At 41.8% G+C, this 13281-nt stretch overlaps 1 protein-coding gene across 2 annotated transcripts; it reads right to left on the reverse strand.

The window, feature by feature from the left end:
* Positions 1 to 124: 124 nt before the first annotated feature.
* LOC119744896 (short transient receptor potential channel 4-like) lies at positions 125 to 12811 on the reverse strand. Of its 2 annotated transcripts, none has more exons than XM_038221089.1 (10): positions 12586 to 12811; positions 12156 to 12295; positions 11417 to 11496; positions 10631 to 10689; positions 9830 to 10139; positions 5884 to 6079; positions 5111 to 5284; positions 4718 to 4765; positions 2953 to 3065; positions 125 to 2595 (listed from the first exon to the last, which is right to left on the reverse strand). In XM_038221089.1, the coding sequence occupies exons 1-10, from the start codon at positions 12776 to 12778 to the stop codon at positions 2466 to 2468; spliced, it is 1443 nt and encodes a 480-aa protein (XP_038077017.1). In that variant the 5' UTR covers positions 12779 to 12811; the 3' UTR covers positions 125 to 2465. The 2 variants fall into 2 exon arrangements, with proteins under 2 accessions (XP_038077017.1, XP_038077016.1); XM_038221088.1 differs by having other exon boundaries at positions 4718 to 4768.
* Between the last annotated feature and the right edge of the window lie 470 nt (positions 12812 to 13281).

Below are 13281 nucleotides of genomic sequence, written 5' to 3' on the forward strand. Positions count from 1 at the left end.
TGTTTATACTCCGAGCGACACAAAGTCACAAGGATAATTATTTGCACATCGCATAGTGCTGCCACACACTTGCACTTTTTGTCTTTAGTCGTGTCTGTAATAATGACACAAAACACAACACAAATTATTTAAAACCCCTGCATATATTCTTCGTCAATCAAAAATCGTGATTATTAACAAACCATTATCCGTTGATCATTAACATAGCATCAAGGTACCAAAAAGTACAGTACAAAAGTCAATAAACCTTACATTGCATAAGACGTACGTCTATAGGCTACCATGCACTTGAATATCATCAGTGAGTGTGGTAAAATATTGCCACCTTTATTAACGGCCAGTTATTAAGTGCGACCATTTCACTTTTTCTGTGACCTCAAACTAAGGCAATTAAGGACCACGTGCTGGCATGGAGTTCGTACCGCGACCAAGAAAATTGACTGAAACGCGGTGGGAACGCAGATGACGGCGTGGGGACTCGTTGATTGAGGACCTCAGGGGGACTCCAAGGACTTCGCTGAACGCCAAACTACAACGTTCGTTTTGGACATGCACAAAACAAACGCCGCGCCTCGGCGTTTTGACCAGAACGCGGTAAAGACTGCGCGAACTCCTCGCGAACGGCCGTGACGAACTGGCAACGCGAAGGCAGATGGGAGTGACGTCGTGAGAACTCCACGAACGTGCATGGTGACGCAGAGTTCGGTGACGATCGCCCGTTTTGGCCCGAGTATCTATACACCCCGCGCTTCTGGCTGCTGACGTCACACGTCATCAAGCGCGCGATAAGGACTCCAAGAACGTCGTATGAACTTGTTGGACGCCATGAGGACGCATCTGCTTATTGGTCTTTAATGAAACTCGTAAAGAACGCTACACGGACGTCCTAGACTTCCCGTGGACGTCACAGAGACGTATCTTTATCTCTGATTGATGGCTTGCTGAGCCACTGGCGCCATGAATCCTGCGTCTTTATGGCGTTTAATTACATTTTTAAGAATTTCAACAACGCAATATGAACGCCATGCATGGATGTGACAGTGTGACAGGGCCTTAAGATCAGCTGGTTATTTTAGCTTTTACAGTAACCTCTCATTATAAATATTAGCTATACTTAAGCCGAGGCAAATGTACAAATTGCAAGTCCGCACAAAAGCTAATAGTATAAAAGTAAGCCTACAAAGGAACATTATTTTATTGCATTACAGGTATAGCAGCACTGGAATGTGTAGAATAAGTTAAATATTAGCACCGACTGTGAAGAAAGTTATTTCAGAAGAGAATAAACAAATAAAAATGAATCATGGATAAAATTCATACATAAAGCTGTCAATCATTGCATGTCAATAAGTAATATATTTACTAAACTTTTGCATAAGATTTCCCACATGACTTCAAATTGCCACAATTCAGTTTTTAAAAAAAAAAAAGAGGAAAGAGACGAAAGAAAGTGTAAAAAATAATAACACTAAGTGTTCAACACAACTTCTGGTACTGACAATAAATACATAAACACAAACGTATAGACCAACTTAAAAACGAATGCAATCACCCCAGGCCAAAAAAAAACCCAACCCTCGAAGTCAAATAAAAAAATAGAACAAAAGTTTCAATCAGCCACCAACACCATTAATTTGTATATACAAGGCAAAGCAAACACTTGAGCAGTAAAACAATATACCATATTCTTTTCTTATGTTATTTATGAAAGAAATGCGTCTAAGGCATGCCTAACTAAAGTCCACTTTATAGTTCATATTCCGTCTAATATTAAAATACATTTATGCACGGTCGAAATTGATGAGCAACAGTAAAAGTAAAAAAATAATAAAAAAATTATAGCTATATCTCCACATTTTTAAAAATCAGCGGTATGGGTAGCCCGGTCGGCAAAGTGGTACCTGTACCTTCCCGGCCTTTCAACTCGGGTGACGGTGGTTCAATTCCCCCCTGGTGTACAATAATGCTACCCTGGTATTCGGTTCCTTCATATTTTTTTTTCATTACAAAAACTGACATTCATTTCCTGGATGACTTCCACATTGAAATACTAAGATTGTTTACTTTTATAGGTTATTATCAACTCATCTATGGCAAGGCACTTTGTCACTCGTTGCTTCTCCCCAAGAAGGAGTAAAGCCAGAGGTGGTTACTGTAGTTGATTTTAGCTGCATTGCGCCAAAACTTGAGTTATGGGTCATTAAAGTTTGGAAACAAAACTGTGCACAGGTCTACCGGAATGTCTCCCTGATGACTCATTATCTGTAATTGTTATTATTATTAGCAGTAGTATAGAAGTAGCAGTAGTATAATGACACAAATGCATGCAAATCAAATTCAAAACAAAGGGCAAAAAAAAAACTAATTTAAAATTCAAAACCATCAAACATGCAAAAATTAACCGACCAAAAAGTAGAACCCTCTTAATGTGATTTGCATCATTGACATACCAGCTGATGCGCTCCTTACCGAGATGTTTTATCTGCAATTGTTGCCTCCTCAGCAGGGCAGTCACCTGTCTCCACCACTCCTTTCGTCTGGTTTAGAATCTCCAGGATGCATGTCAACTGCTGCTGGATTCTCATCATCTCACAGCTATAATAACACAAGACAATGCAAGCCTAGTAAATGTGGGCATCAGGTTGGCGTAGTGGTACTTTCCTCGCCTTCCACGGCTGTGGCCAGGGTTCGAATCCCGTCTAGCCCTGTGGATTGTGTTTCCAGTCCCTTCCCGAGTTTGTGGATCCGTGAATATCATTTTGGGTTTTTCCTCCAGCCACCAAAACTATTATTTCCTTCCACATCTTCTACTCTAACAGAAGAAGTCACCGATGCGACAAAATCCCATAACTGCCCGACTGTAGAAATTTGAAAAAGAAGGGGGGGGGGGGGTTTAGCGGGTTTAAACACAGAAAGGTAATTTAGAAAATCTTTCCCCTGAACTATCTTCACCTGAATTTTTCAACCGAGTTCTTGAGTGTCTTGAGGTCACTGCTCGTCTGAGACTCACTTCTCTCCATGTCCATTGCTCGGAGGCAGCGCTCTCCCAAAACAAGACTTGCCTCCTACCACACAAATCATAAACAATCCAACAATTTCATTCTGTTCAAAAGGAAACCCTCCAATATGCGTGCTACTCTTTCTTCACTAAAAACGTTTCAGTTGGTTAACATGGTTAATTAACAGCCAGTGAGATGGGAATTAAAAATCTGCTGAATTAAAAACAAAACAGGCTTCGCAAACGGCAAAAATCAAAGTAAATTAGTGAGTGAAATCTCAGTCATCTAAACATACCGATACATTGACAAAAAAATATAGTCAACATGCCTGACATGACAGCAAAACAAAAAAGTAAGCCATCAGGCTATGACAAACCAGGCAACAAGCAAATCAAACTTGCCACACAAGGAGCTGCCCAATGCACAAGACGGAACATTATAGATGGCGCTATTTAAGAGTTCCAGTGTGTGGGACACCCCGCATGTCAGTGATGTAGTCGAGACCATCACAAGACCAGCCACAAGTAACCAGGCACTAAAAATGACAAAGGGAATGCCTTTTGATGCAGTTCATTTGAATAGCTTGTATTGGAATTAAGACTGGAGGTCTTGTGTGGGTCTTGTGAGGGTCTTGTGAAGGTCTTGTGAGGGTCTTGCAGGGTCTCGACTACAACACTGCCGCATGTATGTGCATCCATCTGTACTGTATGTGTCTATGCATTCACATGTGCCGTATGACTAACCGTAAGGCAATACAGGTAATCTATGCGAGGCCGTATCATAAGTCCAACGCCTCATAGGTCCGACGCCTCATAAGTCCAAAATTTCGGACTTATTAGGCATCGGACTTATGAGGCATACAATTTATTTATTCTGCCTCATAGGTCCGACGCCGCAGAAAAGTCCGACACCTCATAAGTCCAACGTTGGAAAAACGAGGCTTTTAATTTGTCAGACTTATCAGGTGGAGGAGCTAGTAGGCGGAGGAGCTATGAGGCATCGGACCTATGAGGCGTCGGACAGAACAAACCATGAAACCGCGGAACAAAAAGCATGCCAAAAAAACCCAAAAAACAAAACCACACCACCTACAAGGCAAGAAAATTTCAAGTAGTCAACCAACTTGCCAGGCATTCAATTAGGTGAGTATCACTGGTCCCTCATAACCAAAATGGAAAATTCATTTGAAGAACTTCCAGCTGTAATGCAAAACAAGAACCTCACTATTATAAATCTGCAATTTTTAATTCAATTTGGCATAAGCAGAAATTTTGAGCTACATCATACATGCACACGTATTAAGAACATTTTGTTCACTGGGCACACACGTAGCTGATGGTGTTGAATACGCAGTGGTAATTTTCCTACGAAGATGGCTGTCTAGAGGGGTCTATTGTTCAGATAATATGTCATAGGGCAGTAGCTTCGCACAATAGCTTGCACAATGTTTCCATCACATAAGGGGGCCTTGTTCATAGTGATCAAGTGCCAGGATTTATGAATATACCCACCATTGGCATCACACTGGCACCCACCGTCAAAAAAAATTGGGGGGGGGACAATATTAGTGAATTAATTAGTCACTTTCTGATTTTATAGTAAAATTTCATGACCGTGACTTTCAGCCCTGATCTGCAACAGGATTGTACATAAACCAACAATCAACTATAAATCCATGCATCGGTGCACAAACATTCAACTTCAATGTTATACTGTACCTTGTATGCAGCATTTTGCAGGCCTTCTTGGTCTGTTGCCCGAAACTGCTGCTGCAAAGAAAACAATAAAAAGAGTACATACACTGTACAACATTTGAAATATCTGGAAAATCTATCCATTAAGAAGAGGCCATATAAAGTAAATGTTCAGTACCAATAACACTCCATACATACATTCATATACATAACAAATGTGGAGATGCTGGGTAGCACTGTAGAGCATGGAAAATGTGAAAAGTGAAAGTAGTAGTGCTCAGCGAATAGTAGAACCTGAACTTCCGGTGAGATGCACCTTCATCAGAGGAATTACAAGCCATAATCCCCCTGATGAAGCATCGCACCCAAAGCTCGGGTTCTACTATCAGGTGATGAGCTAAGTACATATGTACAAACCTGAGAGGCAGGACAGCCAGACCGACGGAGCTTACGAGGGATATATCTGAAAAGCCACAGCACAAACTTGACCGTGGGTACAAGGTTGAAGGGTGGAGGCAGGGAGGCTTTCTCGCTGATGTATTCTGCCATGATCTTGGTGCGTGCCAACTTCCACTCAACCTCTGAGTTTTCCTTGTTGAGAAAAAAAATCCCGATTCTGGTAATCACGTTCATTGTGTGTGGAACCATTGCTTTGCCCAATGGGAATTGTAACGTCGAATGCTCAGTTTCGTGTCCGGCAGGACTTCAAAACCTTCAGTTATCAAAGGTCACATCGCAGTGATTTAAGGTACATGTATTTATTTATTAATGTACGCCACGTGACACTAGGTTTGGCACATGTCTGTTAACATTTTACATAAACGTCGAAATCTCATGTTTGAAAGGATTGACATATGACACCTTTCAAAATGTGAAGCACTGTGCCGTGCACATTTGGCACATTTAAATTACACAATTCCAGGGGTTAAGATCGCACAAGGCATGATGGGAAACAACATGGCGCAGTAAGATCGTACCCATGGAAACGAGGTTGAAACTATTAGAATATATGACAGCTATAAGCACCTAGCAAAAAAGGTGCTTCATAATGGGTCTCATATGTTCATATACTTCATTTACCTGGCTTTGGTTGCATTCTCCCCCAGCGCTTTGTATCCTCTGGCAAAAAGCGCTATATAAATACAGTTATTATTATTATTATTATTTATAAAATGTTCACTGGTACCCACCTCCACCCTGGTGTACGTGTTACTCATCATCGCAATGAGTGCGTTAAGCAGGACAATGGAGCCAATCAGCATGAAGGCAGCATACATGATGGAACCGACGGTGTTTGTGACGACAAGACTGTCATTGACCCTTAGGGTTCCCAGGTCAACCATGTCGAACAAAGACCAGAAGAGGGTCACCATGGACTTGCCAAAACTGTCAGAATCAGAGATCAGAACATTAAAAGGCCAAAAAAAAAGTCTCTGGTTTCTGGTATGCGCGCGCGTTGCCGTAGCCATGCGCGTCAGCAAAATGAAAAAGTTTTTTTTCAATGAAAGATGATGTCTCAAAACCGCCAAACTCACTGGTTTGACTGGAATCCTGCTGCTGCACAATTTTAACGTGTTTTTAGATTGGGTTATGGTCGAGAATAAGCTTTATGTGGCCTCTCTGGACTCCAATATATTTGCACTAAGTTTAGTCGGGCACCATTTGCAGTCATCAGCCGACATTTGAAGCAAAAAAATCAGGTAAAAAAAAAAAAAAAAAAAGCCGCGTCGCTGCACCACTTTTTGGGCAAGCTCCATACCAAAAACCGGAGACTTTTTTTTTGGCCAAAAGAATGGATTGTATAGACCTGTACAAATAACCCTATGAATCGCACATGCGCAGTTGGAAGTGCGGCTGAAACGTACCTGTACTTGTAGCAAGAACACATGTAATTCTTTGTGCAAATTGGTGTACGACCAAGCAAGAACACATTATTGTTGTAATGTGTCTTGCTCAAGGACAATAAGATGACAACTCATTAATAAGATCCCCAAAAAGTGCGAGTTCAAACTGCTGGCTTGAATAATGCAGTATCATAAATTTACACTTCCAGTCTACATGTGTAGCACATTTCAAGAACAAAGAGCTTTTGCCCACTAATTTATTAAAGCAAATTAGCCCACAACACAAGCGTACGTGACAAGTGCTTGATGAGTAAATCCCGGTGCATCAATGAGTTATGGTCGAGGTTACACTTCTTGTCATTTAGTCAATTGAATTCTAATGGTGTCATCCATTAGCAATAATGTAAAAGTGATGAACGAGGGTCAGCTTACAAGTAAGCAGACATCAATTTTTGTATGCCCAGTACTTTGTGTCGATGTCCCAATATGCTTATATAAAGCCATGCAGCCAGCGGGGGCATCAGTCGACAGTCAGGCCATGGTCCAAATGCAACCAATCGGTGGTTACTTTTCCAAACAGAGCCCGATAATAGCACCACATCCACGGCAACATCAGCCAGGCTGCACAGTTTTGCTGACTTTAAGAAAACAGCAGAGAAGAACTGTATGGTGCATGCACATCAACTATAGTTTGCTCATCTAAAAACGCTTGGATCGAGTCAAAGACTATAAACTGTTCCTTAAGTCATCATCATGATGTTGTTGTGCAAAGTTGTTAGCCTTTGCACCGGCATTGTAGTGCTGACGACAGCTGTACTAGGTTCAGACTTCTGCCCATCATTACCATCTTCTAATGACCAAGTGCATGTATGTCCACCAAAATGGACGCTTTGGCGGGGTTCTTGCTATCGCCTCACTGAAAAGAGGGCGAGCTGGGAGGAGTCCCACGTAGCCTGCCAAGACATGGGAGGCAAGATGGCTGCTCCACACTCACTCCCTGAAAATGAGTTCATTTTTAAGATGAAGGCAAGTTCGGAGAGTGTTTGGATTGATTGCAGTGACAAAGAGAAAGAGAAGGCATGGGTGTGTGAGGGGCAAGGCCAGGGTGAGCCATTCTTCAACTGGAAAAAAGACGAACCAAATCATCTAAGCAATGAAGACTGTGCTGAAATCAGGGGAACATGGAATGGCAAGTGGAATGACTTGACGTGTAATACAAATCAAAGAGCTGTTTGTGTCCGTCCCCTTCATTACTGCTTCTCTACCGACTCCAATGGACGTCTCACCTCTTCATGCCTCGTCGACCATGTCATCAGAGAATTTGTTACCGGGACCATCACCGGCTGCGGCTCCGCCTGCACCAAGGAGCGCCGATGCCACTCCTTCAACATCAAGACGCAAGGAGGACAGAAACTGTGCCAACTGAATAACGCAACTCGCTCCGATGATCCGACCAAGTTTCAAGACACTGGCACATTCTGCATGTACTCTGAGGTGTGTTTCTGATTGTTATATAATATAGATTGTTCAAACTTGTTTGTAATGCACTTTACAGAAAGTAACGTGCAATATTTCTAGTTATAGCACCGCTGCACAACAAAGCAAATGCACATGTATGTACACATTGAAATATTTGATAGCAAATTTGTAATGAATTGTGAAAAAAATAAACAAATTGAACTAGTGTCTAAAATCATAATTTAAAATTACACTCAGTGCATGTTGTTTCAAGCACAATCACTGTAGGGATTAATTGTTTTGTGTGCTTTGTACATTTTGTAGATATGGTTCTCAAGGCTTGAATGTACATGTAGATTATTTAGTTGTGTACATGTTCATGTTATTGAGAAAAAAAGGGGGAAAATTGGCCTGAAAAAGGCAATTTAATTGTAAACATTGTATTGCTATTCTTGAACCAACATTTCTTGAACATGTTTAAAGACATTTATTAAATTGAGAACAAACAAAATTAAACAAAGGATATTTTCTTTGTCTTAGAGAAGTCAAACCATTCCCCCCTACATGTATATAGACAACAAAATGCACACTTTATGCAAATTTGCAAAATATCCCACTTTTTATATGACAGCACTAAACAGTGCAAAAAAAAATCGGATGTGCATGGATTTTTAATTCTCCGATTTCTCCCACTACTATACATAGGCCTATGGTGCCAATAATTTGCACAATTTGCAAAAAGCCTGAAATCAGACAAAAGCGGGAGGAGTTGCATCCCTGGTTTTGGCAGACCTGGCCACGAATATGAATTAACCTCTTTCAAGTGCAATGAAAGGCTCCTTTGGCAACTAATTGATTTTGATATTACTCCTGTCATTACAATTTGCCATAATTGTACTCTTTTGTGTTGTTGTCAATCATTATAAATGTTTAAGTATTTCCCGAGCTACTCGCTCTGATGGCTTTTGTCACAATTTAGTGGGAAATAAATTAGTGTCAAACTACAATACCGTATCCCTGTTAATATTTTAGTGTTCAAGCGTATTGTTTGAGCAGAGGCGAACACCGAAAATAACAGCTGTCTTGAATTGGTAATTGGTCATTATTTATTGCGCGCCTTTCAGTTTCACTCAAGCAAGCCTCCCAAGCTTTATTAGCTCAGTAGGCAGCGCACCTTTGTTGGTAGAATGATTAATTTTTCATACTGAGCAGTTGTGGAAAATATCAATTACCGGTATTGTCACACAATCCTTGAGGCTTGAACTGCTCTCTGACAATCCTGCACAAACCGTCATTTTTACATGGACAGAAGCATATTTTCTTTTATTTTAAAGTCTGTTTATTCTTGACGTTGCGCCAGTTAAGTGACTGGCCAGTGCACAGCATTATGCTGCAGTGTTGTGTCACAGGACTCGGACTTGGTTCGGACTCGAGGCACATCTTTCGTAATTCGGATTTGACTCGAGTCACATTGGAAAATGACTCGGACTCGACCATAATGACTCGGACTCGAGCTTACATGGTGACCCGTGACTCAAGTCACATATTTTCATATAAAAGAAAAAAAATACGTCACATATTTACAAGGCGCTGGGGAGTAGATAGCTCAATACTGCCAGTTTTGCACAAAACAGCCAAATCACAATACATGTAACCGTTTCTGCCCACACAGGTACCCGTATCTGCCCTCACAGGTACCCATGCATTTACATGTATGACAACTGTGTAAAATTGCACAAGTTTCCCTTTGCGGTTATCTGATGTTTCATAATGTACACTGTCATCAGTGAAATTTTAAGTTCAAGGAGCAAAATTAAAACAAACTCAAACATACTTGAGGAAGGGCGTGTCCCCACACGTCTCTGCCTCCAGGTGGCAGGCCTTGACCTCCAACGCCTCAAACTTGTGGTACAGCTGCGTCATCCCGATGGAGAACGACACCAGCAGGCAGCAGAAGATCATGAAGAACTTGAGGACGTCGTAGGCCATGCCGGTGAAGGAGACCAGGAGGGGGCCCAGCAGGGCGAAGGCCAGGAGGTGGTGGAGGATCTGCAGGAAGCTGAGGACGTTGGCGATGGCGAAGGCTGCCTCCGAGACCAGCTGGGCCTGGAAGTCTTGCCAGGTGTGCTCTGTGTCTTGCATCTCTGCAAGCAAAAAAAAAACAGGGTTGGGGGCAAGGGGAAGGAAATACATTCAGAGTGCTCAGTCCTCATTCCCTCGCACAGAATTCTTGAGAACCCAGAAATAATTTGTTTGTCTTAGGCCCCCCCAAAAGTCTCCGGTTTCTGGTATGGAGCTTGCCCAAAAAGTGGTGGGGTGACGCGGCTTTTTTTTACCTGTTTTTTGGCTTCAATTGTCGGCTGATGACTGCAAATGGTGTCCGACTAAACTTAGTGCAAATATATGGGAGTCCAGAGAGGCCACATAAAGCTTATTCTCGATCATAACTCCATATAACAACACATTAAATTGTGTAGTAGCAGGATTCCAGTCAAACCAGTGAGTTTGGCGGTTTTGAGACATCATCTTTCATTGAAAAAAAAATTTCATTTTGCCGACGCGCATGGCTACGGCGACGCGCGCACATACCAGAAACCGGAGACTTTTTTTTTTGCCTTATCAATCATGGTCTCACCATTATTTGAAGTCACTGTTGCTCCCGGCAATTCTGTTGCACTTTCAGGTGTGTGTGCACTGGAAACAAGGAGAATTAATATTTCTAAGACATAAGAAAACTTTATTAATCTCCAGATGAAGAATTTACAATTATTAAGGTGGTAGGAAGCACAAAGCCAATACGACGTGGGACCAGAACATTTTGGAATTTTAGATGCTCTATGGTGTATACCGAGCAGTTCATGACATTTCAATTTTTAAGTGACAGGAAACTTTTTCACAGCATCCTTTTCACTTAAAAAATGTATCATATTTGTGTTCCTGTTCAAATTACTTTACATGGATTATTGCAAACACACTAGATCTTAGGTAAATTCATTCTTCTTTTAAAACCGAATCTGACTTTGCTAGATTTCTTGTGAGATGATTCCAGTACTTGTGTATGTTGTTATATTTATGATTCCTACCTAAGGAAAGTTTGAAATTTCCAATCATTACTGTCGCAATGAAGTAGTAAATACATGCAATGTTGCCACTGCCATTAGGTTCATTTTATACATATGCTTTTGTGAACAGATCTACAGGCAATAGGGAAACAGTGCGATGCACGTTATAATATCTATAAGATTGTAATGCCGCAAAAGAAAAAGAAAGAAGTTCAACGAGCTACCAGTATGCAGAATTCCCTCGTTTGAGGGATTCACAATATGTCCAGTGAGGGCGCTACTGCAGAACACTGTGTGGCATCCACTATCAATCAATGTCTGGAACCAAGCCTACACTATACATGTAGCAGATGGCTCACCTGGTGTTAGCCCCAGAGAGAGCTTGCTTGATGTCAGGCACCCTCGCAAAGATTCCTTCGGCTTCAGCTATATCCAGGGACTGGGTAAACAAAAAGACAAAGATATCACTTATCATTCCATCTTAATGCCGGTGTACCCCTCTGTAGCTTCCAAAAAATGGCTGCAAAACTTGCACAATGGAAATGACCGGGAAATCCACATTTTCATATTTACAGCATACATTTTGTATTCATTTATCGAACTGAGCGAAGTACGGAACTGCAAAGAGGTTGCGTGCCTTCCTCAGCAGTAAGAAAAAAATTGAAAAAATGTCCTTAACCCTAACAATCCCCATCCAGTCAAACTCCAACACCAGGGTTTGTTGGAATCTGTTAGAGTGAGTACTGCACTAGTATAACTGATGATGCTTTACATGGGGTTAAGCATACCACCAATAATCAGAGTCCACCAGTTTTTGTAAGCATTTTATCATGGTGTTGGAATTTGCAGCAGTGATGACGGTTCATAGTAAATCACTCTACAATAGGCGGCTAGGGTTCAGACTCATTTTGTGGCCCGGTGGCACCAGGCTGACATGAGTCGCGCTCAGGTACGTACGCAAGTACTCCGGGCTCCTTTGACCAATGGTGTTACCAAAGTCCGTGCCCACAGCATGTGGCATGAGCATGGCACCACCACCAAAAGGGCGTCTATTTTTGTTCACCGGATTACACTATAATTTTTTTAAACTGCGCACACCTTAAAATATGCAGTAATGCCGGCAATGACAAAAATCCAGTATAGGATCAGCTGGACAAAATCCATGACGTTCCAGCCGTTGGTGAAATAGACAGATGCACCCTGGGTCCACAGCTGCTTGATGGTACGGACTGTCATACCTGAGAAGGCGATAAAAACAGACATTAAATGTGACACGCTCTGCCAAAACCAGACCTTTCTCGGCATAGCTGGCAGTGGAGATCAGACCAAAACAGTCCAGTAAGGTATTTGATAATAATTTGGCAATAATAAATTTCCATCTCACTAGCTTCACATTATTTGCTGGATTTATGAAATTATAAAACACTGAACATGAGTGGAGGACCCACTACGGAAGAAAACTTTGTCATCCGTTGAAGTCTTATTTCTGTTTAAACAAAACAAAATTCCTCCACGGTTAGAAACTCACCTGCAATCCATATTAGAATGAGCATGCTCACAGGAGTCAGTGGACGCGTCATGGACGCAATGTATAGATCAGTCACCTCTTTGCCGGATATGTTCACTTCGTTGAAATCTGTCATCACTAGTAGATCCACCACCCAGCTGCTAGTGGACGCTATCAGTACGCACAGCAGTGTCAATCTGGAGCCAGCGTGCATCAAGAACCGGATCTTCCTGGAAGCAAAAACGACCGATTCTTCTTACAGGTTTTAAGCACAGTCCACTGTTTTTAGCAATGGGACAACTCAACAGACTTAAACTTCAATGCCAACACTCCAAAATCAAAATGCCACAAATGAAACATGTGCATCAATTTCAATCTTATTATAATGTACAGGGTGTATCGAAATAAGTACCAAGATTTTCAACCCTGCGTCAACCCTGCGTCAACCCCGAGATTGATTTCACCCCGGGTTGAGCTCGACCCTGCTCCAGGCCAGGGTTGAGATTTCCAACCCGGGTTGAAATTCTTGCCAGGGTTCGAAACAGTAGTAATTGAGCATGATAAGCTTGATTTGCATGAAACAAGTGTGAAACGATGCGGGGTTGAACGCGGGGTTGAAAAATCGAAAACTCAACTCGGCGCGGCACTGGGTTCGCCCAGGGTTGAGTTCAACCCGGGTTGAGAAGCTCTAGTGTGAAAAGGGCTTTTTTTGATAGC

This window comes from Patiria miniata, unplaced genomic scaffold (assembly GCF_015706575.1).
Source record: "Patiria miniata isolate m_02_andy unplaced genomic scaffold, ASM1570657v1 HiC_scaffold_7, whole genome shotgun sequence".
Lineage (NCBI taxonomy): Eukaryota > Metazoa > Echinodermata > Asteroidea > Valvatida > Asterinidae > Patiria > Patiria miniata.